Source organism: Raphanus sativus, chromosome 4 (assembly GCF_000801105.2).
Source record: "Raphanus sativus cultivar WK10039 chromosome 4, ASM80110v3, whole genome shotgun sequence".
NCBI lineage: Eukaryota > Viridiplantae > Streptophyta > Magnoliopsida > Brassicales > Brassicaceae > Raphanus > Raphanus sativus.
The window spans coordinates 50,275,503-50,301,403 of NC_079514.1; the positions used below are offsets into that span (position 1 = coordinate 50,275,503).

General features: G+C 35.5%; 5 protein-coding genes across 8 annotated transcripts; 3 read left to right on the top strand and 2 right to left on the bottom strand.

Annotated features, from left to right (window-relative positions):
* Positions 1 to 1,322: 1,322 nt before the first annotated feature.
* Positions 1,323 to 2,228, top strand: LOC130511432 (glutathione S-transferase T3-like). The gene has a single exon (XM_057008422.1). It carries the CDS (start codon positions 1,323 to 1,325, stop codon positions 2,226 to 2,228), a length of 906 nt encoding a protein of 301 aa, XP_056864402.1.
* Positions 2,229 to 2,740: 512 nt separating this feature from the next.
* On the top strand, positions 2,741 to 4,301 carry LOC130511594 (uncharacterized). Its single transcript, XM_057008783.1, has one exon. The coding sequence runs from the start codon at positions 2,872 to 2,874 to the stop codon at positions 4,186 to 4,188; it is 1,317 nt and encodes a 438-aa protein (XP_056864763.1). The 5' UTR covers positions 2,741 to 2,871; the 3' UTR covers positions 4,189 to 4,301.
* Positions 4,302 to 12,117: 7,816 nt separating this feature from the next.
* On the top strand, positions 12,118 to 15,207 carry LOC108854839 (protein TRANSPORT INHIBITOR RESPONSE 1). 4 transcript variants are annotated; one of them, XM_057009421.1, is made up of 4 exons: positions 12,118 to 12,732; positions 13,070 to 13,562; positions 13,642 to 14,494; positions 14,936 to 15,207. In XM_057009421.1, exons 1-3 carry the CDS (start codon positions 12,266 to 12,268, stop codon positions 14,473 to 14,475), a joined length of 1,794 nt encoding a protein of 597 aa, XP_056865401.1. In that variant the 5' UTR covers positions 12,118 to 12,265; the 3' UTR covers positions 14,476 to 14,494; positions 14,936 to 15,207. The 4 variants fall into 4 exon arrangements, with proteins under 4 accessions (XP_056865401.1, XP_056865402.1, XP_056865400.1 ...); XM_057009422.1 differs by having other exon boundaries at positions 14,951 to 15,207; XM_057009420.1 differs by lacking the exon at positions 14,936 to 15,207 and adding an exon at positions 14,553 to 14,893.
* A 4,463-nt stretch (positions 15,208 to 19,670) lies between these two features.
* Positions 19,671 to 20,350, bottom strand: LOC108852016 (glutaredoxin-C14). The gene has a single exon (XM_018625500.2). The coding sequence runs from the start codon at positions 20,249 to 20,251 to the stop codon at positions 19,943 to 19,945; it is 309 nt and encodes a 102-aa protein (XP_018481002.1). The 5' UTR covers positions 20,252 to 20,350; the 3' UTR covers positions 19,671 to 19,942.
* Positions 20,351 to 23,773: 3,423 nt separating this feature from the next.
* LOC108852483 (glutaredoxin-C11) lies at positions 23,774 to 24,461 on the bottom strand. The gene has a single exon (XM_018625987.2). The coding sequence runs from the start codon at positions 24,376 to 24,378 to the stop codon at positions 24,067 to 24,069; it is 312 nt and encodes a 103-aa protein (XP_018481489.1). The 5' UTR covers positions 24,379 to 24,461; the 3' UTR covers positions 23,774 to 24,066.
* Positions 24,462 to 25,901: the final 1,440 nt, after the last annotated feature.

Below are 25,901 nucleotides of genomic sequence, written 5' to 3' on the forward strand. Positions count from 1 at the left end.
TCAGAAGCTATTATAGATTTTTATTGTCAAACAAGATGCCCATGAATCGACTAGAGCTACAATTAGGTAATACGAGACAAGTGGTCCAATTTACATGATATTAAATGGTCCCAAAAGGAAAGGCTAAGAGCATGATTATAGGGACATCTTAGAGTGTATCTTAGGTTTATTTAGATTAAATTAAAAAGACCAAACCACCTTTATGCTAAACTCGTCGCTTAATTAGGAGAAGGAGAGAGTGTATCTTATGGCCACGTGTTGAAAGGTGATTGGTGAGAGAAGAGGTGAAGCACGACATCGTTTTGTCTCTCTCACTTTTCTTTCTTTCTTTCTTTTTCTCTTCTTTCTCTCCTCTCCTCGGCGACACGAAAGGCGATTTGCTTCATCTCGGTGAATCTCCTCAACGAGACGGCGTCTCTGTTGGTAGCTCGTCTCGACGAAGGAGAACGACGTTTCCTCTAGCGGTTGCTCTCCTCGACCAACGAAAACGGCGAGATTTCTCTCGTGGTGGCTCTCGGAGACGAAGAGACATCGGTGAACGCTTCTGCTCTGGATGATCGAAAGGTAAAGATGAGTTGAATTTGTTTCAAAGACAAACTATTTCATTCATGCATGTCTTTTTTGAATCGTGAATCTTTAGAATGAACAAGCATCTGATTTGTTTTAATTTTTTTGTGTATTTGTCTGTTGAGATGGATGATCAAGACCTTTGGATGATCAAGAGATGGCGAAACCTTGCTCTTTGTCAGACTCAGACAGAACCCCCACGATTGTTCATTAAGGTAAGACCTCTGTCTTTGATCATTTGAATAGAATAAAACCTGATATCTTTGCTCTGTTTAATTGGATAAACTATTGTCATTGCTAATGAATTTAGAGTCGTATAAAACATTCTTCTTTGCTCTGTTTGGTTTGGTAAATCTTTGTAGAGTTTTTAGTCTGTGGTTTGTCATATATGTCGCGATTGTAGTTGATTTTTACTTAAAGAATTTAACCGTAGTGGTAGGTTGTGATCAATGCATAGGTTTAGGTAAGAAATTGTATGCTTAAATAGATATTGGTAGATTTAGGTAATAAATTTTATGGTTAGACTGAATTGAATGGTTTGTGTGAGGAATGGTGTTGTGTGATTAATGGATTGTAGCTATATGTCAACTCGGTAGTGGTAGGTTGTGATCAATGCTTTGTGTGATGTCAAACACGGTTATAAACCGTGTACTTCTCTTCTTTCTTCTCCTCTGTCTTGAAAAAACAGTCTTCTTCTTCTTCCTTCTTCTCCACTTTCTCATCTTTGTTATTTTCTTTCTCTCATCTTCTATTCAATGGCTTACTTTCCTGGTTCTGGAACCGGTTCGTTAGTGGACTTACTTAGTTCACAAACCCAAACAGTTTCCTTCAGTAACTTTCCATCTGTAGCTAGTCTAGGAACCGAAGCTTCAAACCTTCATGGAGTCACTTCTGCTGCGCCAAAAGAACGAAGGAAATGGACACAAGAGGATGACATTGTTCTCATCAGCGCGTGGTTGAACACGAGCAAAGATCCTGTGGTGGCCAACGAGCAAAGAGCAGGAACCTTTTGGGAGCGAGTTACTGCATACTATGCTGCAACTCCTCACGCTGCTGGCTGCTTGGTGAGAAAGACGGGTGACTGCAAGCAGCGTTGGCACAAGATCAATGATTTCGTGTCCAAGTTCTGTGGATCATACGCAGCAGCAACTAGAGAGAAAAGCTCCGGCCAGAATGAAGTTGATGTTCTCAAACAAGCACATCATCTTTTTTTTATCCATCACAAGAAGAAGTTTACTCTAGAACACGCATGGAGGGAGCTGCGCTTTGACCAGAAGTGGCGCGACATTACTAATAACGATGATAAGAAGAAGAAGAAGAGGAAGAATGAGGAAGGTGAGGAAGGTGAGGATTCAGTTCCCTCTGAAGCAAGTGGAAGCAAGCGTCCACCGGGTGTGAAGGCTGCAAAGGCTGCAAAGGCTGCAAAGGCTGCAAAGGATGCAAAGGATGCAAAGGCAAGTGGAAAGAAGCCTGTGGTGCATGAGATCCTGGATGTTGACAAGTATGAGAGTATGTGGACAATCAAACAGCAGGATTTGGCCGCCAAAGAACGGTTGTCTAAGACTCATATGCTTGAGAATCTCCTTGCAAGACAAGATGCCTTAGCTGATTACGAAGAAGTCCTCAAGAAGAAGCTTATCAGTGATTTGTTCTCTAGTTAATGTCTCCTTGTTTAAATGTTTCAATGTCTCCTTGTTTTAATGTCTGTAGTTGTTTCTATTTTAATGTTTGTTTCTGTTTTCTGTTTCTGTTTCAATGTTGTCTTTGTGTTTAATGTTTTCTGTTTCTGTTTTAATGATAATTTGCCTTTGTTTAATGGCTATGTTTCTGTTTCAAACGCCTCTGTCTTGAAAATAATTTATGTCTTTGTAATGCAGGTGGGAGAGTAAAGAGACAAGAGTGGGAGAGTAAAGAGACAAGTGGGAGAGAAGACAAGTTCACGAGATGTAATGCCTCTGTCTGCTCTTTTTGGTTCACAAGAGTAAAGAGACAAGACAAGTTCACGAGATGTATAGTAGACATGTAGTTCTTGTCTTTTTGGTTCACGAGATGTACATGTAGACATGTAGTTCTTGTCTTCATGTTTCACGAGATGTACATGTTTCATTATATGATAGTCTTTACGTCACTGTCTTTTTCTAAACTTGTATCTATAAAGTGAAAATGTTGTATCATTCTCTCATCACAAAACAATTCTCTCAACTGATCGTAAACATCATTCTCAATTCATCACTTTTCCTTCTTTCATTTTCAATTCATCACTTTTCCTACTTTCATTTTTTTTTGTTAAAAGATTCCAAAAAAATGGATGAGTCTTTCAATCAAGCTTTTGATCAGTATTATGATTACCATTTCGATGCAGCATTTGAGAGTTTGAACAATCAAACAGGTGGTCAAGAAGAAGAAGAAGAACAACAACAAGAAGTGGTAAAAAAACAAAGAAAAAAAAGAGTAGTTATCGAACGAAATCGCGAAGAAGGCCATCAACGGTTATGGAACGATTATTTCAGTGACACTCCTACATATCAGGAAAATCAATTTCGACGAAGATTTAGAATGAACAAGTCATTGTTCATGCGTATTGTTGACCGCCTCTCCAATGAAGTTCAATACTTTCGTCAAACACAAGACGTTACCGGAAGAAGTGGTCTCTCTACACTTCAGAAGTGTACAGCCGCAATTCGTGTCTTGGCATATGGTTCTGCCTTTGATGCGGTCGACGAATACATCCGGCTTGCTGCAAGCACGGCTCGGTTATGTGTGGAAAATTTTGTGGAAGCAATAATAGATTTGTACGGCGATCAGTACCTAAGGAGACCAACGCAAGATGATCTTCAGCGTCTACTTCATCTCGGAGAGATTCGTGGATTTCCCGGTATGATAGGAAGCATCGATTGTATGCATTGGGAGTGGAAGAATTGTCCCACCACTTGGAAAGGACAATTTTCTCGTGGTTCGGGAAAACCCACAATCGTTTTAGAGGCGGTTGCTGATTATGATCTCTGGATATGGCATGCGTTCTTTGGACTTCCAGGTACTTTAAATGATATTAATATTCTTGATCGCTCACCTGTTTTCGATGACATCATACATGGCCAAGCTCCACAAGTGAATTTCTCGGTGAACGGAAATCCTTATTCAATGGCTTACTATCTCACCGATGGTATTTATCCTAAATGGGCAACTTTTATCCAATCTATACCACTTCCACAAGGGCGGAAAGCAGTTTTATTTGCTAAAACTCAAGAAGCTGTCCGAAAAGATGTCGAGCGTGCTTTCGGAGTCTTGCAAGCACGATTTGCCATTGTCAAAAATCCAGCACGTTGTTGGGACATACTCAAGATTGGGAAGATTATGAGAGCATGTATCATACTCCATAATATGATAGTGGAAAACGAACGAGTTGATGGCACTCAATTCGACACTTCGGGTTTCCAACCGGGAGAAGACGGCGAAAGTTCAAGTGCCGATGACACCTTTTTCATAGATACCCCTCCAAGTATCTCCGATCAAGATAGTGTTATAATAAGTATGCGTGATAAACCAATGCATCAACGACTAAAACGTGATTTGGTTGAACATATATGGCGTAAATTTGGACGTGATCAACGCAACAACTAAACGTCGATGCCGCTTTTAGTAATCTTTATTTTCATGTTTTTATGTTGTTATTTTAAAATCTATTTTTAAAATGTTATGTTTAATTTTGTGTAATATAATAAAATAATTTTATCTTTAAAAATTGTTTAATTTAAATGTAATATTTTTTTATTGTTAAGAACTTTAATTAAAGAAACTACCTATAAATGAAAATAATTAAGTGTATCTTAATAATATATCTTAGCTTAATGATAATCATTAAAATAACATTAATTCCCACTTAAGATACAAATAAAGTTTCTACCTATAAACATGCTCTAAGAAAACCATATGATGTATGTATATCTATGAGGACCACGTTCCTCGATCACGCGATTTATTGGAACCAAATCTATATAATTAGTTTACTTATTTCTATGCATAAATATTTCAAAAATTAAATGCTTAAAGCTCATATATTTGACAAACGAACTCGATAGTTCAGTAGCAGCAAAAGGATATATATAAAATATAAATAATTGGTCCCGTACTCCTTTACAGTAATGGCAATTGTCAAATGATGTATGCTCACTTGTTGGACTCGCCCATTTTCTTAGGCTTGCAATGTTGATATGGTATTATCCAGTAGTTCATTTATCAGAATGATTAGAGCGTGATTAGGGAATAGTGAAAGTGATCCATGTGTTTCCTCTTATAGCAGACGCAGTATTTATGTTCTATTTTCCTCTTGCAATTATATGTATTTATGATATTTTTCTAAATAGTATCGATTTTCTAAAATTTATGTATATATACGTAATTTTTGGGGAGATGATGAGAGGAGATTTTTGATCGTTAGACGTGCTCTTGCTCATAAATCACAGTCAATGGTTCAATTTATGTATGTGAATTCCGTCAAAAAAATTTATGTATGTGTGTTTCAACTTTCAAGTTAAATTTTGTTATTCAAAACAATTTACATGATAGACTTTTTTTCTTCTCCAATTTACATGATAGACTAGATTGTGAAGTACTAATTATATATATATATATAACCACCTTTTTTTATCAAAATATAACCACCTTTATTTTCTATAAATGATCTACATGGTTATACGCATGATTTATATCAACGTGTGGTAGTAGTTTATAACTTTATACGTATAATTATTGATAAGATATGCATTAAGCACGCAAATAGTAGAAGGAGAAAACACAATAAAATAAAATAAAAAAAGTTTTTTTTTGGTCAAAAAAATAAAATAAAAAGCTAAAAGCTTTTGTAATAAATAAAACGTGGCTACGAATTTGGCATTAGGGTCTGACTGGTGTAACCGCAGCGGTTGCGGTTGCAGGAGTTTGCGGGTGCGGGTGGTTACGGTTTTAAGCGTTTTCTAGAGATTTGTACGACTGGTACAACTGTTAGAAATTGTTGCGTTTGCGGGACTCTTATGACTGGTAAACTACCAAACACAACATTTGTTAAATAATAATTTAACAATATTTACATTTTATGTAATTATAAAAATATTAAAAATCATAATAATATGATAAATATAAAATTTATATTTATAAAATCATATTATTCAATTTTAAAAATTTATAGAAAATATTTTAGTTTTGAATTTTATAATATAAATTGAAATATGATATGAATACATTTTACAATTTCTATTATTTCAATTGAAAATTTTTATTGGATATTTTTAGTATTATTTTTATTTATTCTGTTTTTAAAAAAAAAAATTTATCCTCCCGTAACCGCCCGCAACCGCAAACGCTAGATGGAACCAGCTTTTGATTTTAAGGGGTTCGGAGCGGTTTGAAACGATTTGTAGCATTTTCTGTGATTGTTTCGAAACGCCAACAACCGTTATGAACCGAAAAACTGCGTTTGCGGGTGATAGCGGGAAAACCAGTCATCACTTAGTCGCCAAGCCTGGTAAATTTGTTATCTAGTGGAACCACTAAAAGCTCTCATGGAAATACATCCCACCAAATCAATAGCCTTTCCGTTTTCATATTTTATTCACTAATTTACATTTGCACGGCTTTGACTAACTTGATATTACCTAAATCTATATCTTGAAATAAATCGTAGAAAATCATGTATATCTCAATTCTCATGGCCTATTTCACACTAGGTTAGTTTAAAATAATGATATTTGGATTACTTATCAACCCATCTTTCCAAAAGAGTATACTTTAAAAACGTATATGAAATACGTACCAAACAAATAAGAGGAAATTGTAGTTATGATATAGTCGGTGTAATGATAATAATAATTTGACAAATTGGAATTAAGAACTGGATAAGTCATAAAATAAAATTAAGAACTGGATGATGCTCTTTCACGACACGTGTATTTTAATGATTAGACATGCTTGCTAGTTTTTTAAAGAGTTATAATTGCAAAAACTGCCGTCAATGTTAAAGGAATCAACCAATGAGTTTTCAACATCCCCGTATGTTCAGTCCATATGATGAAAAGAGAGACTAAAAGTTTGACAAACAACAGTTTCCAAAAAAGAAAAGTTAAACAAGAGAGGCACATCATAGTTATAAGATTTCTGGAACTTTTAGAACAAATTCTTTTTTAAAAAGTTATTTATTTCTCATTTGCAACTATTTTTTTGTAACTTTGCAACTTTAGTTTCATGATTCATGTCATGATCTTCGTTCTTGATATCACTACTAGTCTTTTTTCAGAAAAATCGATAAACTTTGACTACTCCTCATACGGCAACATTACGTAAAACTACTTTACGAAAAAAACATTACGTAGAACATGTACATAGATTAGAGTATTTAATGCTTAATTTGTTACTTTACTTATAGTTTTTCTTTTTTTTTTTGAAAAATACTTTACTTATAGTTTCATGGTTTGTTCTTCCGGACAACTTGGTTCGTCATTGATTCTATAGGTTTTTTTTATCTTTTTGTGGTCTATTTCATCGGACTGGTTCATAAGTAGATCAGATTGCAATTTTTTGTAGTTAGAGTTTCGCTAAATTGTTAATGATATTTACATTTTTAACAAAAAAAAAAGATTTCCTTCCAATAAAATCCATATTCACCAATGAGCTGTAGGTGCGCTAGGCATTAATAATATAATTAACACGACTATAAAACATTTGTATATATACTATATATGCATGATAATATAATGCGTTTATATCCCCACATCAAATATAACAAACCCCATTATACGTTGACACATTAACCATTTGTTGATGTCAACAAAAAGAAAACACTTACCATATCGTTAGACCATATAATAAATTTGAATTATAAAATGATTAAGAAACAAAAATCACATGCAAGAATAAGCAGAAAATACGTGATTGGACAAAACAGGAGCGGCAATAGAAGACTCGACGTCCACACCAGCTCCCAGCTCCCACCTACTCACCCCCACCCTACTTTGTGGCCCCGCTAGCTCGGCCCACTGGGCTTTTGTAGCTGGTAAGAACAATTTTTTTTTTTGCCATCTATAGTATTATTTTATTAAAAACCAAGGCCCAAAAAATGGATCCAGTCCAAACTAAAAAACAGAAAAGTCATGATGACCCGATTACAACCCAGTCAAAACCCGACATAAAGGGCATTAGAAACGTGGGCCTAGCCCAAAACTAAAAAACCGAGACGGTTGGGTATCCATCCACGCGTTTGAAGCTTGTGCATCACCGTACACGTGTCCACTTCTTCCACTGATCGAGACACGCGTCTCCTCATCACCAAATCGGGACCAAACGGCGAAGAAAGCTTCCGGTCGCCGTCCCCCGCATCACACCAGATCCAAATCGGAGAATCAACATCTCCGCCACTTTTACCGATGAAACCCACCTCCAACAACTGTATTGAAGGTATAGGATCTCACCGGTGCCTGAACTCCGAGTAAAACGTCGCAACCAACAACGCTTCACCGGACCGCTTCCACGGCATGCGTCTGTAACACATCCGTCGCCATCGCCACCACCATAAAACAACACTTACCGTCGGCCGTCGTCACCAGAAGAGAATCGACGACGCCAGAGTCAAAGCCGACCAGCTTCCGTCCGATAGAAACGCCGCCGGAGTCAAAACGGGAAAAAACCCGAACCTATACTATCTAAACTGAACAGAGAAACGAAAAAGAAACTAGAAAATGAAAACCGGATCGACGGTGGCTGTGGGAACTCACCGTCGGTCGGAATCAATATATCACGGCGGAGGTTTTGCTAGAGAGAGGACGGAGAGATAGTCTAGAGAGAAAATCGTTCCCCTCTGTTTCTCGTTAGTTTGTTTCGACAGCTGGTAAGAACAAATATTATCCATTCGTTATTATTTTCAAATTTGATTATATTGGATGAAACGTCGGAAGTAGTAAAAAAATATAGTAGTAACCAGAATGCATTGACGTGTTACCAAAAAAAAACAGAATGCGTTTACTAAACTAAACTATTATCTTCTCTTCGAAATGATGTGGTTTTCATGCGTAACGAATAACTATTCGAACCATCCAATATTAATTAATAGCCAGTAATGAAAAGGTATAGTTGCGTGACGTATTTTGCAATATGGAAAATAAAATAATGTAGAGAGACAGGCAAAATAAATGCGCAAAAAGGTTATAATAAAATCGTGACTGGGGAGAACACGAGTTTGAGAAATTAGAAAGCAAATCATATTAGGTATTTAGACAAATCATATAAAGAAACAAAGAAGAGAAACAATATAATGAGGATGAAAATTGAAAATAGAAAGCGAAAAGAATGGCTTCCACTAATGGTGAGGTCGTTATAATCAACATAAATCCAGTTTAGCTTCCATCACGTGCCACTTTACTTGTGCACCACCTCTTCATTAATCGCATTATCACTCATCATCTATCTTACATAAACCATGATTGTGTGTGTTGTACTTGTGTCCACATGCGTACTATACATACAAAAATACTCATTTATATTACGCGGGTTTAACACATATTTAAACAGTGTATAATCTTATGTGCGATCTGTTTCAAACGTTTTCAGTCGACAAAACAGCTACGTGAAGTAAGCAATGGACGCAAACAAAAATAAAAGTTCAAGATGCACGACCTTTGAACATTTTAAACGGCCTCGTATTTTCACGAATGTCTAATAGTTGTAACTTCGCATAAATAGTTTTTTTTTGTTCGTAATCGAATCTAATATTGATAAGGAAATTTAGAAAATAATCACGGATATAAATGATACGTTCGTCAAAATTAAAAAAGAGCACTGGTAAAAAAAAAAAATATATATATATACAGCAAAGTGCAAGCTAGTTTCAGTACAAAACCCGAGGAGAAATAAGAGAGATTCGCGGGGGGAGCCATGCGTGGGTTTATTATTCTAATCATATCCTTAAAATGATTATTAAATAATCAGTGACCTCCAATCCAATTAATAGGTTTGTTTCCTTTTTCTGACAACACTAATTAAATGAAAATTCCTCACGTATTACGTGCAATACAACTCAGCTCCCCGTTTGTATGATATAATTTAAATTAGATTTCCTGGTAATTAGCTTTCTAGATATAATATTTTCCAAAAATAAATAAATAGTATTTTCCAAAAATATAAGAAATAAAAACGAAGGTGCCAAAAAGAAAAACAATATAGTCCATCAATGAGATAGGATACAGTTAGATTAACGGTCACGATCGTATCAAAACATGAGATTCAATGAGAGCAAATACACTGTTGGATCTGTGACATATGTTTATTTAGAGAGGACAGACCTATCAAGTCCATGCTGAGACAGTGCCAAGCCCATCATACACTGTTTCTTGCCACAGACAAGCTAGGGAGAGGGCATTCTCGTTATATCATTTCCTTTTTAATTTTATTTTCCTCTTTTAGTGATTAACCCAATGTACGTGCGACAACAGCAGAGATAATTTAGTTTTATCCTATTTACACTACATTCGAAGTAATTAAAATTTCTCAAAAATATGTATTTTGTTTTGTAACTTTAGGATTTCAAGAATGAATTTAGTCTTTAAAGAAAAAAAAACTAAACCATTATGTTAGCGAGCGTCCGTACACTGTAAAAGGGTCCCAGATCTGACGGTCGTGATTAAGATGCGACGCAGCACTTTCTTCGTACTTTATTCAAATTTTCAGTAACCATTCTCTCTTTATTTTATACCTTTATTTTTCTACTCCTTATAAAGTTAAATACGCTTTATTCTATTGGATACTTCCCTTACATTGAAATACATAAACTCTTGCTACAATCATTTCAAAATGCTTCTTTCTCTTTTTTGCTAAAAATCATTTCAAAATGTTATAACATGCATTTTAACTAAAGCTTATTTTATCTGCTGCAAAACAACGAAAATAATTTTCATATTTTCTACCAACAGACTATTCTTTTTTTTTATAATCATAGTTATTGATGTTATGTGCTATATATGTGATTGGTTGGTTACACCAAAAGGGTTTATAATATTTCATTGGCATTCTTGTCGACTTTTTACTTGTATATCTTGAATACGAAATGGTTAATTTGATGATGGTTACTCCAAGTGGTGGGTAAATTAGAAAAATATGAAATTATTGTAAAACAATCACTAGCCTTGGAGATGGTCAGATTACCGCATAAAAACATGATTGGACGGTTCTGATGTCATCATAATTAACCATGGCTTTCTTCATACCGTCAGATCATTCATCTGCATTATTGATTGTTTTTTATTCACATTATTGGTGGTCCCCGCAAACTACGATGGCTTACCGTCATATCCAGCCGTGCATTGCATATCCAACCATATAATTAGATTCCGTCTTCCCATACACCTCGCCGCATGCTATCTTTACACCTCTTCTCGCGATATCCGAGCCTCCATTTTGCTGGAAAAAAAATCCGAGCCTCCATTTATTTTTATTTGTTTGCCACCTCAAATATATGATGTTTTAATATAATGCAAAATATTTTGCAAAATATTTTTTTAGAAAAACAAATTATTTTAAATATCATCAAAATATAAATTTAAAATAAATTATATAATTATAATTAGTATACGTAATATCATTGATTTTTTAATAAAGTTAAATCTGTCTTAAAAAATCTAAAAATATTTCATATATTAAACATTTGAAAATCTTTTGAATATAATATATATATATATATATATATATATATATATATCAAAATGGAAAAGTAAGTTTTATCTAGTTGTAATACAATCTTTCAAGAAAACTCGTTTCAAACAATTGATTATAATTTATATTGTACATGATTGATTGGAATATACTTGTAAAAGTTTTATTGTAAAATTTAATATGTATTGTGATGTAATTATATTTAATGAAATTATAAAAATAAAGGAGACATAATAAAAAGAAAAGACATTTAGCAACATTTTTTTTTTATTTTAAAACAAGACTCATATAGTCATTTCTTTATTTTTTGGCTTTACAATATTTTTTAGTAAAATTCATTTCCAAATTACTAATTACACCAATGTTGTTTTTTTGTTTTGTTTTAAAAACATATAGTTAATTCTTTATTTAAAAAAACTAAATAAAACATTGGTAATATTTAGGTTTGTACTTTGTAGATAGACATCGAAGATAAATACACTTGCTACAGCGCAAACATCACCTGTTCACCAGATTGTTAAAATAATTAAGATCAAACACTTAAAATTATTTATAAAACTGAATAAAATAATCTAAATCTCCTCTGAACTAAGCCATTTACAGGTTATATAGTAAATTCTGATAGTCCTAATTTTTGCGTGGCTGCCCTCTCATCTGATATAAGATAATCTCTCCCGCTTTCAATAAATCCAAGGGCTGCGATTCGAAAAAGAAAGAACACGTGTCAAGATCGCGAAGGAGAATCACAATCACCGAAAAGGGGTCACATGGAGATGTCTGACCATGGTTAAGAATTAACCGAACCAGAGTTGGCGATTTAAGCTTGACCTGACCTTCCTCTCATCCCCTTCTCTTTCATCATCTTCTTCTTCTCTGTTTCTGCATCTCCTTCATCGCTCCGTTAATGGCGCCTCAGATCTATCCCTCCCATATATAACAAACTCCTTCTCAAACACGTCTCCCAATTTTCCATTCTCCTCTCTCTCGCTCTCTCTCAACAGCAGAAATGTATAAGCGAGTGTACTTGTCGTTTCCAGAAGAAGTCCTCGAGCACGTCTTCTCGTTCATACATCTGGACAAGGACAGAAACTCTGTATCTCTCGTGTGCAAGTCGTGGTACGAGATCGAGCGGTGGTGCAGGAGGAAAGTCTTCATCGGGAACTGCTACGCCGTGAGCCCCGCGACGGTTATAAGCCGGTTCCCGAAGCTGAGATCCGTGGAGCTCAAGGGGAAACCGCACTTCGCAGATTTCAATCTGGTTCCCGAAGGGTGGGGCGGTTACGTGTATCCGTGGATAGAGGCGATGTCGAGGTCGTACACGTGGCTGGAGGAGATAAGGCTGAAGAGGATGGTGGTGAGCGACGAGTGCTTGGAGCTCATTGCTAAGTCGTTTAAGAATTTCAAGGTTCTGGTGCTTTCTTCCTGCGAAGGCTTCTCCACCGATGGTCTCGCTGCTATCGCCGCCACTTGCAGGTAACAAATTAATAATCTGTTAGGTCACGATCTAGCGATACATGTTTGGGTCGCTCTCAGTGAATCTAGTGAGGTGTGGGGAGAGATCTAGTCAATTTTCTTTGGCCCCTTTGTTCTTTTTCTTTTTCTTTTTTACCTTTTTTTTCTCCTTTGTGTGCGAGTTTCCTTGTTTTTACTACCTCATTAGGCAAAACTTTTATTCTACTTTTTCTTTTTACTTTACTTGTTTTATCCATCTCTCACAACATTGCATCAAAATATACAAATTTGAAACAGTTTATTTCATTTGTAATTGGTTAAGGTTTAAGTGGTTGATTCCAATGTTTCTTTTATGCAGGAATCTGAAAGAGCTTGATTTGCGTGAGAGTGATGTTGACGATGTTAGTGGCCACTGGCTTAGTCATTTCCCTGATTCATACACTTCTTTGGTTTCACTCAATATCTCTTGCTTATCCTCTGAGGTCAGTTTCTCTGCTCTGGAGAGGCTGGTGAGTCGGTGTCCGAATCTCAAGTCCCTCAAGCTTAACCGAGCTGTTCCTCTTGAGAAACTGGCTACTCTACTTCAAAGAGCGCCTCAGCTTGAGGAATTTGGTACGGGTGGCTACACTGCTGACGTGCGTCCAGATGTCTTCTCTGATTTGTCTGTAGCTTTCTCTGCCTGCAAGAATTTGAAGTCCTTGTCTGGGTTTTGGGATGCTGCTCCTGCCTATCTCCCTGCTGTTTATTCCGTTTGCACTCGGGTTACTACTTTGAACCTCAGTTATGCGACTGTCCAGAGCTATGATCTTGTCAAGCTTCTTAGCCAATGTCCTAAACTGCAGCGCCTCTGGGTGAGTCTAGTTCTACATAATTAGATAGATACCTCCCCTGCTTTTTATTTAATTGGTGGTATGACTTATTGACATATAGGTGTTGGACTACATCGAGGACGCTGGTCTTGAGGTGCTTGCTTCCACCTGCAAGGACCTTCGCGAGCTGAGAGTGTTTCCCTCTGACCCTTTTGTCATGGAGGCAAACGTTGCATTGACGGAACAAGGGCTTGTCTCGGTCTCCTTAGGCTGTCCAAAGCTCGAGTCCGTTCTCTACTTCTGCCGTCAAATGACCAATGATGCGTTGGTTACCATTGCTAGGAACCGTCCCAACATGACTCGCTTCCGTTTGTGCATCATTGAGCCGAAAGCCCCTGACCATATGACTCTAGAGCCACTGGATGTTGGATTTGGAGCCATTGTAGAGCACTGCAAAGACCTCCGGCGGCTCTCCCTATCAGGGCTCTTGACCGACAAGGTTTTTGAATACATTGGGACATATGCAAAGAAGATGGAGATGCTGTCGGTGGCATTTGCAGGAGAGAGCGACTTGGGGATGCATCATGTTTTGTCAGGGTGCGATAGTTTGAGGAAGCTAGAGATAAGGGACTGCCCGTTTGGAGACAAGGCGCTGTTGGCCAATGCTTCGAAGCTGGAGACAATGCGATCCCTTTGGATGTCTTCTTGTTCGGTGAGTTTTGGAGCCTGCAAGTTATTAGGACAGAAGATGCCAAAGCTCAATGTGGAAGTCATCGATGAAAGGGGTCCACCGGACTCGAGACCGGAGAGCTGCCCTGTTGAGAGAGTGTTCATATACCGAACAGTGGCGGGTCCTCGGTTTGACATGCCCGGCTTCGTCTGGAACATGGACCAACAACACTCGACCATGAGGTTTGCCAGGGAAATGATCTCTACTACTACTAACGAGTTTTAAAAACAGTAAAATAAACGAGGTACAGTTTTTCATCAAATCCTTGTTCATCAGCTCCCATATTAATCGTTCCAGTTTAGGAACACGAGAGAGAGAGAGAGGGAGCTCTCCATTAATTTAGGCTTCATATAACTATCAAGCTAATGAGCAATGAAATAATTGAAGAGAGAAGAGAGAAGAGAGAGGAGAGGGGGAGACAGAGAGAGAAAGAGATCCGAGAGACCTTTGTTTTTTCCCCATCCTATTGTTGTATGTTTGTTTGTCTACTTACTGAGAGATCCTGGTGGGGTATTAGTTCTTCTTGTTCAGAGGCTGATAAGAGATTTTTTTAAGAGACAAATGTCGAAATGTAACTGTAGTACTGTACTACTTGTTTGGACTCTATTCTTTTTTAAATCCTTTTGAATATGTTTTTTATTTATTTATCTGTCTCTGCCAATTTCATTTCATTTTGTCCGGTTAGAGTAACCATGTGCAGGTTATTCGGTTGAAGGAACAGCATACATTTCGTTAATCTCAAGGGGCCCTTGACGCTTATAACCAGAAGTATGGTTGCAGTTATGTCACAGGAGTATAAAGAGAATCCAAGAAAATAGAAACAAAGAGAATCTTGCTTTGAGTTCAGATATTTTGGCAACTAAAACTGTAGCATCGTCAACTGGTTTATACTTTACACTGTCACCAAAAAATTTTACTTTTTTTTGGACAACAACCAATAAATTTTACTTAAGACCATCTCCAACGGGAATCCGTCCAGAATTCTTAGCATCTTATTCTAGGCAAATTAAATTAAAATAATATTATTTAAACTAAATAACCTAAGAATCAATCTGTAACTAAGGGATTTAAGGATATGATCCTTAGAACAGCTGGCAACATGGAATTGGTACGGCTCCTCTGTTCTCCCTTTCTCCACTTCCTTCATCGCCATAGCTTCTTCCAAAAACGCCATCCTCTCTGGCCACGGCCTCGTCTTCCTCTTCGCGCCCTCCACCGGAATCAACGGAACTAGCTCCGCTCAGCACTTGGGTCTCTTCAACTTGACCAACAACGGCGACCCGACCAACCACGTCTTCGGTGTTGAGTTCGATGTCTTCTCTAATCAAGATACAGGAGGAAGAGTATCTTCTGCAAGCTAAGCTCTCCTCTTTCGATTTCAGATGATTGATTCGATTAGGTTTTGAGTTTTGAATCATGCTTCTGCTTTCCGTTTTTGTGATTATGTTTCTGAACAACGGAGAGTATGCTTCATAGGCTCGTAGCTATGGATTCTCTGCTGATTGTTAGGCTATACACAATATAGATCTACTTCGGTTCATTGGCGAAGCATGTGTGTTATTATGTAATGGCTCTTACGTGTTTGGTTGATGAGCTTGAATCTTGTTGGAGATGTCTGATTGATTCGTGGGAAAATCAAATAAGAGTTAGCTGATTGATATGCTTATGTTGGAGGATAAACCTCGTTGATAATCTTGCTTATGTTTACTAATGATTAATCTTTGCTTATCACTGCACTAGATATTGCAAGTTTTAGATAATTGTGTGATGTTTCAGTTCAATTTTAAGTTTATGTTCCGTGGTACTTGTTATTGGTACACTGGAAGCACGCCGCTTGATCAGTGGCTTCAAGGATTATGCCTTGACCAGGTTACCTTACTCTTCCTCCTCCTCTCACTTTTCTTAATCTGTTTTGCCTTTTTCTCCAATCTCATTGGTTGTAAATGCACAGAGCTCCTTAAACGAGTCAGAGTTTCGAAACTTCCTGCGTCTTCAACAATGTTCTGAGAACATTTCTTATGAAGATGCTTCTGCTGTAGCAATGCTACAACACAGAGACATAACATGTGAAGGTTCGCATCGTCATCTACTCACATCCATCAAGCTTCGTCCTTTTCACTCAAAGTCGCAGTTTCACGAGTTTGTTATCGTTGAACGGTTGGCCTTTGGGTGTTTTTGCTGATCCTTTTGAGTTTCAGAGTCTTCAACAACGCAGAGATTAAAAAATATCATTTTAAAAGCCTTTTCTCTTTTTGATCTAATATCTCTGAAGGAGTTGTTTCAATCTTTTGCAGCTTTCAGAGATGTTTCTGTGTTTGGAGACACGGATCTCGAGCAGCCTTCGTTCAGATCAAACAAGTTTGTCGTTGAGATTCATGTCGATAACAGTTACTAGCACAACATAAGTCACAGATCTCTTTCTTTCTATCAACAATACTGATTTCTTTGCTCTAGATATTTTCTTTTTGACACATTCTAATTGGTTTTACAGTAGATTCTTCTAGGAGGGACAATTGATTCAGAAGTAGTTTTATTGTTTATGTTCTTGATGACTATTTATTTTTTAAGAACTCTTAAAAGGAAAACACCATTGGACACACAAAATAGTGTAGAGTCCTTAACTATTCAAAAAAAAAAATTAAATTACTATAATAATCTTAAAGACTTCAAAAGCAAGTCCACTATTGTGGATGCTCTAACGCTCGAAAATCAGTCAAACAACCATAGCCACTGTTGTATTTCTGTTTTGTGACCCAAAGAAAAAACATGGGTTCTCATTTTTTTGGGTATCCTCCAGGCCCAATACAGTAAATATCATATGACTAACAAGGTGATATTTTGCATTTTTTTCCGTTGTTGTCAACGCATAAGATGCTTATCTTCGCGCGTACTATCATTTTCATACGTTATTATCTTGTCTAACACAGTAGTTCTGTTTTCTTATCAAATGGTTGGAGAGTTATAAAACTATACACAACAACACATGCGGTTCACCGTTCACCTGTCTTGTTCAGTCGTTTGATGCTATATATATGTGGCCCATATTCAATTACGTTTACTCGCCCCCCCCCCCTTTAATAAGATGAACAGTAGTTGATGTCACCAGTTTTAAAATAACCGGACCATGCATGGTCAAGCGCAAATATTTAGGTGACTAGACTTGCAACTCAAACCTTTGGCTCCTTGAATCTTAATCATGTTGTGGTTGAAAGGAAACAAGTGGCAAATAAAAAAGCAGTGAGTGTGAGTGTGTGACTCAAGTACTGGTCACTTTTGGCTTCAAAACCTCATTGCTCAAGAAGCTATAATAGCTCCTCTGGTTTGTTGAGTTGTTCACGCAGGACTGCGAGGTTCCAGCAGTTGACATTCCAGGCTTAAAAGCTATGGTGACCCACATCTTTTCTCATCCCTCTTCCTCTTTTGAGGTGTTTCTGTTTACCGATTCTCTATGAGCAAAAAGTTCAAAAGATCCTACCTTCCCAAGAAGTAAAACCATACACTAAAACTGTCACTTGTGGAATAGATTCTTATGCTCCTAGAGAACAGTTGATGAAGACAAGTCGCAAACACACCACCAATGTATCTGGAATAGAATTCCAACAAATGCAAGTTGTTAAAGAGTACATAACATACATACCACAGCTCTGGCAAAGAAAGAAATTTGCCACGCCAACCAACTCCAAAAATTAGTACACAAGATTAAGTCAGAGTTTAAAAACTAAACAAGATGGATTAATTTCATGTAATATGATGTAGCAGTAGCACTAGTTTATCACTCTGCTACAAATTCCACAGTCATGACAATGAAATTGTTGTTTTGAGGTCTGCCAACATAATAATAATGGCACGCAACATGGAGGAGAGTTACTTGCACTTGAAAATAATAATCTTAAAAGGAAAGATTGAAAGCTCACATCGTCAAAAAGTTTGCAGCTATTGCAAAAGCATTTCCCCATCCAGACGCCGCAATTAGAGCAGACTTCAGCCTGATAAATTTTCTTGTATTGATGATTAATATATCAACCAAAATAATTTAAGTTAGAGAAATAGAATAATCACCCCTACCCCTTGCTCAGTTCCTTTGTTACTTGCTAAGTTAGCTTGAAGGGTTCCCAATTAACTTTGTTTAGCCCATAATCTCATTGTCTACTTATCCATGTTTAAGAAATACATTAGAGACGCTAACCGGTGGTTGTGAATATGAATAAAATAGTGTGTTCAGTAGTATTATTAACTAGTGTCCATTATTTAAAAAGTTGGGATGCCTTAGAATAAAGTTGAATAATTGTATACTGTGTGATGATGTATATGAATAGATCGACACATGCTTTTCTCAAAGCTAAGAATCTTTGAATCCTACTGACAGAGACAGCAAGTGAAGGTTGTTGTTCCACGTTCCTTGCAGATCGATTAGATTCTCCCTCCCAAGATTAGATCCCCCAAAGAACTCGGAAGTTGTATTCCACTCGCAAAGCCCTTAACCTTTCCTTTTTTGCCACCACCAATCATCATTCAAAATACAAACACAACTTAGTCATGCAGCCTTTCTAGTTTTATAAAATTAACCTAATCATGTTTTATGCATCATGCATTTGTCTTGAATTGATCTAATAAAATTAATTCATTCTTCTTCAATTCTTCTTAGGAACTCAAATTTCAGATCCATTTTTCACTACTTAGCGAATGAAATTGAAAAGAAGAAGAAAATGATAAATAGCTGTGTGCTTTGTTATAATGATATTTTTGAGTGAGCATCTAAAATGAATTGTTCCAAGAATTAAGCTTCTATATAGTATTAAGAGATCACATAGCGGATGCATTGAAACATTAGAACATTCCCAATGTATAAATTCATTTTTAAAAAGAGTAATAGTGGAATAAATCGAGTTTTTCAGTTGTAATATATTTTGGAATGACAAATTACTTATAATTAAAAAGTGACTATGGTTACTCTCTTTTCTTTATAGAAATTTAACTGTGGTTATATTTTCTTTCTTCCAAAGTAAAATTTGGAGTAGAAAATGAATCGAATTGTAAATGCTACTAATTACCGTCTCTCTGGTTTTCTTTCTATATCTTAATGTTCTTCAGCTCTAATATATAAAGTAACAATACTGGCAAAAATACTCCACTCTTTTTTCTTTCTTTAGACGTTAATCTCTGAAACTATATACTATTCACAAACTTCTGCAGAAAAATATCTTCGGACTAATACAGCATACATGCTTATTTCTGATAAGTACATACCTATTTATTTTGTTCTGGTAATTTGTTTTATATATTTTCCTGTTTTTGTCTGTTTGTTGTAGTATCCATGTGATAAACTATTTATATCTGATATCATTTTTACTCCACCTAATTAGTGGTCTCGCTGAAACAATTCAGAAAGTCTGATAATAGTATCCTACGAGAGACATACATTAAAACCAAAGGCAATACAAACATATGATATATAATTTTTTCCATTACATTAGATAACACATCAGTTCATCCACTGATTGATTAAGCTGGGAAATACAAATCTAGCTAGTTATAAACTTCTTAGACATGATCAGCTACAAAAAAATATATAAAAAGTAACTTATATATATATATATAAGAACGTCATACACATTTACGTGTACTATTTCCATCATTATTTACTTTCTAATCAACATGGCAATTATCATTTGTTTAAGGATCCATTCATTTTCTAGTTATGAAATGACTGGTACGGCTTGATCAATGGAACAAGAGAGCCACTTAGGTGAAGCGACATGACTTCGTTGGTCGAACCCACCAGCTTACCACTGACGAAAACAGCAGGAACAGCGTTGGTGCAGCCAAGACGGACTAAGGCCTTCTCTATCTCGCGGCAGTCAGGATCATTGTCGATCTCGTGGATGGTTGGTTGAACCCTAAGGTCACGGAAAAGGATCTGCACGGCGTAGCAAAGACAACAAGAGTCTTTGGTGAAGATCACAACTCCTTTCTCTGATGACATTCTCATCACCTTGTCCATGATCAGATTCTGATCTGACGGCTCCCTCCAAAGATCGATAAATTATGTATCTTTAGCTTTGGTTTATGTTTCTTTGTTTCGTTTGAAAATTTGATGGTCTGCTTGGGCTATATATAGAAATGAAAGTATAGTGCAAGATCCCTTGGACTAGTCTTTTTTCCCCTTTAAATAATAACTTATTTCTTTTCGTTTTCAACATGAAAAAAACAGATTCCTTACGAAGAATTAAAGCAGCTTTCCGAGAAAATGCCAATTTTTTTTAATGTTCTGTATGAATGTACAAATTGCAGAAAAAATGATGTAAACGATTTATTTAGCATACAGTATCGAAGAAGGCAACGATCATAATTAATAAAGCATACGATTCGAGAGGTTGTTTGCGTACATATTGTAATGACTATGGAATATTTATGTCCGAGAGAAGTGAACAGTATCGCATTAGTGGATCTCAACGCCAGCGAATGAAGCATACGCGCGTCGTTTGGCGGTTTGCGTGCATGCTTTTGTATCTTCGTTTTATTAAAAAAAAGTGCTTGTGTATCTTAGGCACTTTTACGACGAATCTCAATGATAATGAGAGATTAACATTAGTAGTAGTTATAACCGAATGTCCTGGCCCTACCATAATGGTCCAGACTAGAGACCGAACTCTTAGCGGCGCGGACGCACACCCGAAGGTTGGTCATGGTTAGGTAACGGTCTTTGGTTTCGGACACTGAAGTTCCGTATGTGAATTTCTCAGTAGCCGGGTTTCGAACCCAGGTGACGGAACTCACAGCTGTGAGTCTTTTACCACCTGAGCTAGAAGCTCTGTAGTTATATTAACCATGCACCAGGACGCAGCAGTTAAATTAGGTAAGTTTGTTTTGTACTTGTCGACTATGGAATTTCTAGTCGATAAGTTCCATAGACTAAAGTGATGGAAAAGCGTAAACTAAATTTCATGAACAGAACTTGTGGACGAATATATTTAGCAAAAAAAAAATAGAATGAATTTAGCAAATACGTTTTTTTCCCGTAGATGAAAAGGATGGCTTATGTCTGGCTTGAACAGTTTGGAAGGGTTTTTAATTTTATTAGTGTTGGTAAGTTTTTAAGCAAAAAATATTTGGATGTTTACATGTTTATAATTTGTTTTAGAAAAAAGAAAGTTTACATGTTTATATCATCTTTTTTGTAGCTACATGTTTATAAGCATCACCGTAAACACTTTGTGATAATGTATTTATTTGATAAATTCTGAATTGTTTTGAGTGTGAATAGAGATCCAAAATGAATATTATTTATATAGTTTGCGAAGTTATACATGTAAAATATCTAACTAACCGGTCCAAACTGTAGTTTTGGGATTTTGAATTGACAAATGACTTCCAATTAATTAGTTTATTTATTTTTATCAAATTCATTTGTTAATTTTAAGCAAAAAAATCATTTGTTAAAATATTGATTGATCTATAAATACAATACTCCATCCGTTGCTGAATAAGTGTCACTTTAACATTTTCATACATATTAAAAAAATGACGGAAATGTATGTAAGTTATTATTAATTACACATTTCTGACCAATAGTATTTGAAATAAATAAAATTATTTATAAAATAAATGCAGTTTACAATTAATTTTCAGCTGAAAGTAAATATAGTTTGTATGGGAACTAAAAAAATGATATTTTGTGTAACAAAAAAATATTAGAAAAACACTTTTGTTTTTTACTATGAAACAGACCGAGTATCTCTTTAATCAGCTTTATTATAACAGAAACATTTTCAAAACCATTTCATCTAATTGTCATTAAGTTGATTCTCTTTTTATTGGTTAGACACTTGAACTTATACTTTTAGGGGTATACAACCAAGCCATCAGTTTTTTTTTTCAAATACTTTAAAATACAACAATTTTCTTTTTTGTATCAGAAAGTATTTGTAACATTCTCATTCGATTCTCTATTTTTGATATTGGAAGATACAAACACAACAGTTTATCATAAAAATCTTACTCCTAAAAATTATTATCCTATAAAAATTAAAGAAAAAAATACTTAAAGTCTTGAATCTCCAATACTATTTAGCGTTTTAATTTGTTATTATATTTTCGTTTGACATTTTTTTTACATATATCAATTGTCTTGTTATAGTAAATAATACGGTTCCTAGTCCTAATGTCCTATACGATTAGACGATATATACTTTAATAACACAACACAGTTATTTGTCCCCAAAAAAACATAATACAGTTATAAGCTACAAACGATAACACATAATTTCTAATGTCGGCTTTAAAAGCTCTTCATTATGATCAAGTCCTGTTTATCATTCGTATTTATGATTAAATAGGACAATAAAATGGCTGTTTTGTTTTGGTCATAGCTGGATCTTCTACTTCGTGTATAGCTCATTGATCGAATCCTTATGGGCCAAAGAGAAGAATGTATAACCAAAACAGGATTCGATCTAGCTTTCGGTGATAATATTTGCATATCTATCAACTATATATATATATGAAAATATGTAGTGATTTATTATTCTGTTATTAACTGTCCCCTACCGCCAACTTGCCTAAAGACAAATATTCTTTGTCTATACACACTCATGTTTGATTCCGATCTTCCCAGACGTAAATATATGTGAAAAAAAATTGAGATCCGTCTTACACTTTTTAACTTTAATATCGGGTATTATTACAGATTCAGTTATTTTAGTGTTTCGAAAAAAAAGAAAACTGGCAACAATTTTTTGTGATAAATAAATATATACATGTGTATATATTTGTCGACTTGACCGGTTGAGAACGGGAACCGATTTCGAAAATGTCATGATCTTATCACGCCGATTAGATTTGTGTAAGGAAAAGCTAATAGAGAATTGATGCAACTAAAGCTTCGAAATTGTAACCGATACCAAATTTCTGGACCAGTTTGTATATGGAATATTAATATTTTTTTAAATGGTTAGACTTGATCTTAAGTAGTAGATATCTAACGATAAAATAAAGGACCTAATAAAAATATCAGGTAGTGGGACGCAATGGCGAATCTAGAAAATTTTTTAAATGGGGGCATAAAAACATAAAAAGTTAAAAAAACAAGGTAAAAGGGGGGTTGCAAGGTATTCGAACCCTGGTTCAGTGGGGGCATGGGAAGAGTTATAACCACCTAGGCTACGGAATCTTAAACAATCTCTATGTATTTTAACTCAATTGTAGATTTTACTGGGGGCAGCTGCACCCATGCTGTAAAGGGTAGATTCGCCCCTGGTGGGACGTGAATTCCGCACTGACCACATTTCCAGTGCCTTGTGGGTGAAGCTTTTCAAGTGTTTTGGATTCTCCTTTTTGTTCATTCACCGAAGACAATAAATCCTTTACTATTACTCGTCTACGTGTATAATTCCTTCTTGATAATCATCTAATGTCTTGTCACTTCATCGATCTATCATATCTCGATTGTTAAATTTATATACACTCGTCTGTACAATAATAATATCAAATCACTAACATTTTAGCAAATGATACATTAATCATATGATTTAAGACTTTATTTTATCTTCACGTACGTGGAAATTTAGCAATAGTGTTACACAGTTGCTTTAAGGTACACTTGTCTTTCCCTCCGTACAATATGCAAGTCAATATACATATATACATCTACAAATGCATATACCTTATTATAAAATGACATCCATGCGGAGGAAGCAAAGCATTTTAAAACATCTATGCTTCCTCCCGGTTATAGCTAGATACTTATATATAATATATGTGTTTTTAACACATTGATTATTGACATCATATATATATGCATATACGTAGGTTGGAAGGCTATAACCATATGGCCTTAGCGTCTTTAAGCATCTGTTTGAGCGACCCGTCGACGTGGAACGAGATAATGTCTTTGGATGATCCGATGTACCTTCCTCCGACAAAAACGGCTGGAACCGCCGGGTTTGATGAGCCAAGCGCACGTAGGGCACGCTCCATTTCACGGCCTTCGGGGTCCTTATCGAGCTCGTGGATCGCCGGACTAGCTCCTAGTTCGTAGAATAACGTCTTGATGCTATGGCACATACAACACGAGCTCTTTGTGAATATCACTGCTGCTTTCTTCGACGACAAATCTCTTATTCTCTCCATTTGCTTTTGAAGAAACAGAAGTTAGTAATGAAGTTTTTGTTTTGGGAATGAGAAAGGCTTATGTTGTGTGTTGTACATGTGCTTGGATCAGTTGTTATTTATAATGGTTATTGTGGAAGTTTTTGGATTATTTTATTTCGGGGTTTTTTATAAAAAATATACTGGATAAATATATAATTGATATAGTACCCCACTCGAAATATATATTGTAATTGAAATGTCCCACAAACCAAAGTTTCCTCGAAAGAGGCTAAGTTCTTTGCGATAGGATTTTGGATAAGAAAAAATGCTTACTCTTATGATTTTGTCTGATGGAGATTACTGTTTTTAATTGATTTCTAATTTATTATTGAAATGGAGTTATATTAGAGGTGTGATTAGTTGTCTCTTGCCATATATTATAATGTGTATTATATTGTAAGAAAAGAAATAATAGAGATATGACTTATATCACTTTCGGTCTGTGGCAGGCAGTAGCATCACATACCCAAATCATTAATCTATAATTATATTTTGTTCCATTTTGAGGTCATAGTGGAAAACGTGGAAGGTTGATAATTTGAGGTACGGTGCCATGCACAAAAAAGGATTTTTATGCGTTTTTGGTGTTAATTAATTAATATATGAATGATATAATATAGTTAACATTGTCATGATCATAATATAAAGCCTAAGTACCTGAGAGAAAAAGCCACTTCTAGACAGAATCATCTAGTATTAATTTGCTCTATACGTGGACGACAAAATCTATCTAAAATAGTGATTTGTAGATGCATGGATTTTGTAATAGGGGTATTTCAATGTATATGCATTGCGCTTTACAACTAAAACAATTAATAAAGGGGGTTTATACATTTAATGTTTCAAGGTGGCTACATTATAAACTAAAACCTAACTTTAAAGAAAAACTTGAGAAGTGTATGCAAAGAGGAAAATCAGATGTTTGGTGGTGACTGTTGCGTCATCTTTGACATTGGAAAAAAATCTGAGATAAGAAGTTTATCTATATCTGACCCCACTCCACAAACATACACAGCCATTGTATAATCTGTGTACCTATAAAGGAATGTATAGAAGAATCTGTAAATGTATATGTCAATTGTCAATGATTAAAAAAGAAAAAATTGTCAATGATTCCATCTATATGTAATATGTGTGTCCAAATGAAGATACCATATCCATGTGTCGTCTACTTGTCTTGTTTCAACTGTAACCCATTTAAGAGTATTTTTAACGTTTTGATACCATGACAATATCTAAAAAGAATAAATTTATTACTATTTTATGTACATGCGTTCATCTTAACTTTCAAAAACTTTCTAATTTGTTGACACTTGGCAATTGGAGTTTAATTCTCATCTAAAAAGTTGTACAATTAGAACCTCTTATTAATCTCTTTCCTATTTTTGATTAATTTATAATTTTACAAAGGTAAGAATTTGGAAAAGAACTTCCGTTAATCATGTTCTAATATCTATAAGTTTTCTTTCTGGATATAATTCCTTCTTTTTTTCTTTCTATGA

Coding starts and splice junctions, on each gene's coding strand:
- LOC108852016 (XM_018625500.2), bottom strand. CDS start 20,251: ATGGACAAGGTGATGAGAATGTCATCAGAGAAAGGAGTTGTGATCTTC.
- LOC108854839 (XM_057009421.1), top strand. CDS start 12,266: ATGTATAAGCGAGTGTACTTGTCGTTTCCAGAAGAAGTCCTCGAGCAC. Junction 12,733..13,069: donor GCTATCGCCGCCACTTGCAG/GTAACAAATTAA, acceptor TCTTTTATGCAG/GAATCTGAAAGAGCTTGATT. Junction 13,563..13,641: donor CTAAACTGCAGCGCCTCTGG/GTGAGTCTAGTT, acceptor ATTGACATATAG/GTGTTGGACTACATCGAGGA.
- LOC130511594 (XM_057008783.1), top strand. CDS start 2,872: ATGGATGAGTCTTTCAATCAAGCTTTTGATCAGTATTATGATTACCAT.
- LOC108852483 (XM_018625987.2), bottom strand. CDS start 24,378: ATGGAGAGAATAAGAGATTTGTCGTCGAAGAAAGCAGCAGTGATATTC.
- LOC130511432 (XM_057008422.1), top strand. CDS start 1,323: ATGGCTTACTTTCCTGGTTCTGGAACCGGTTCGTTAGTGGACTTACTT.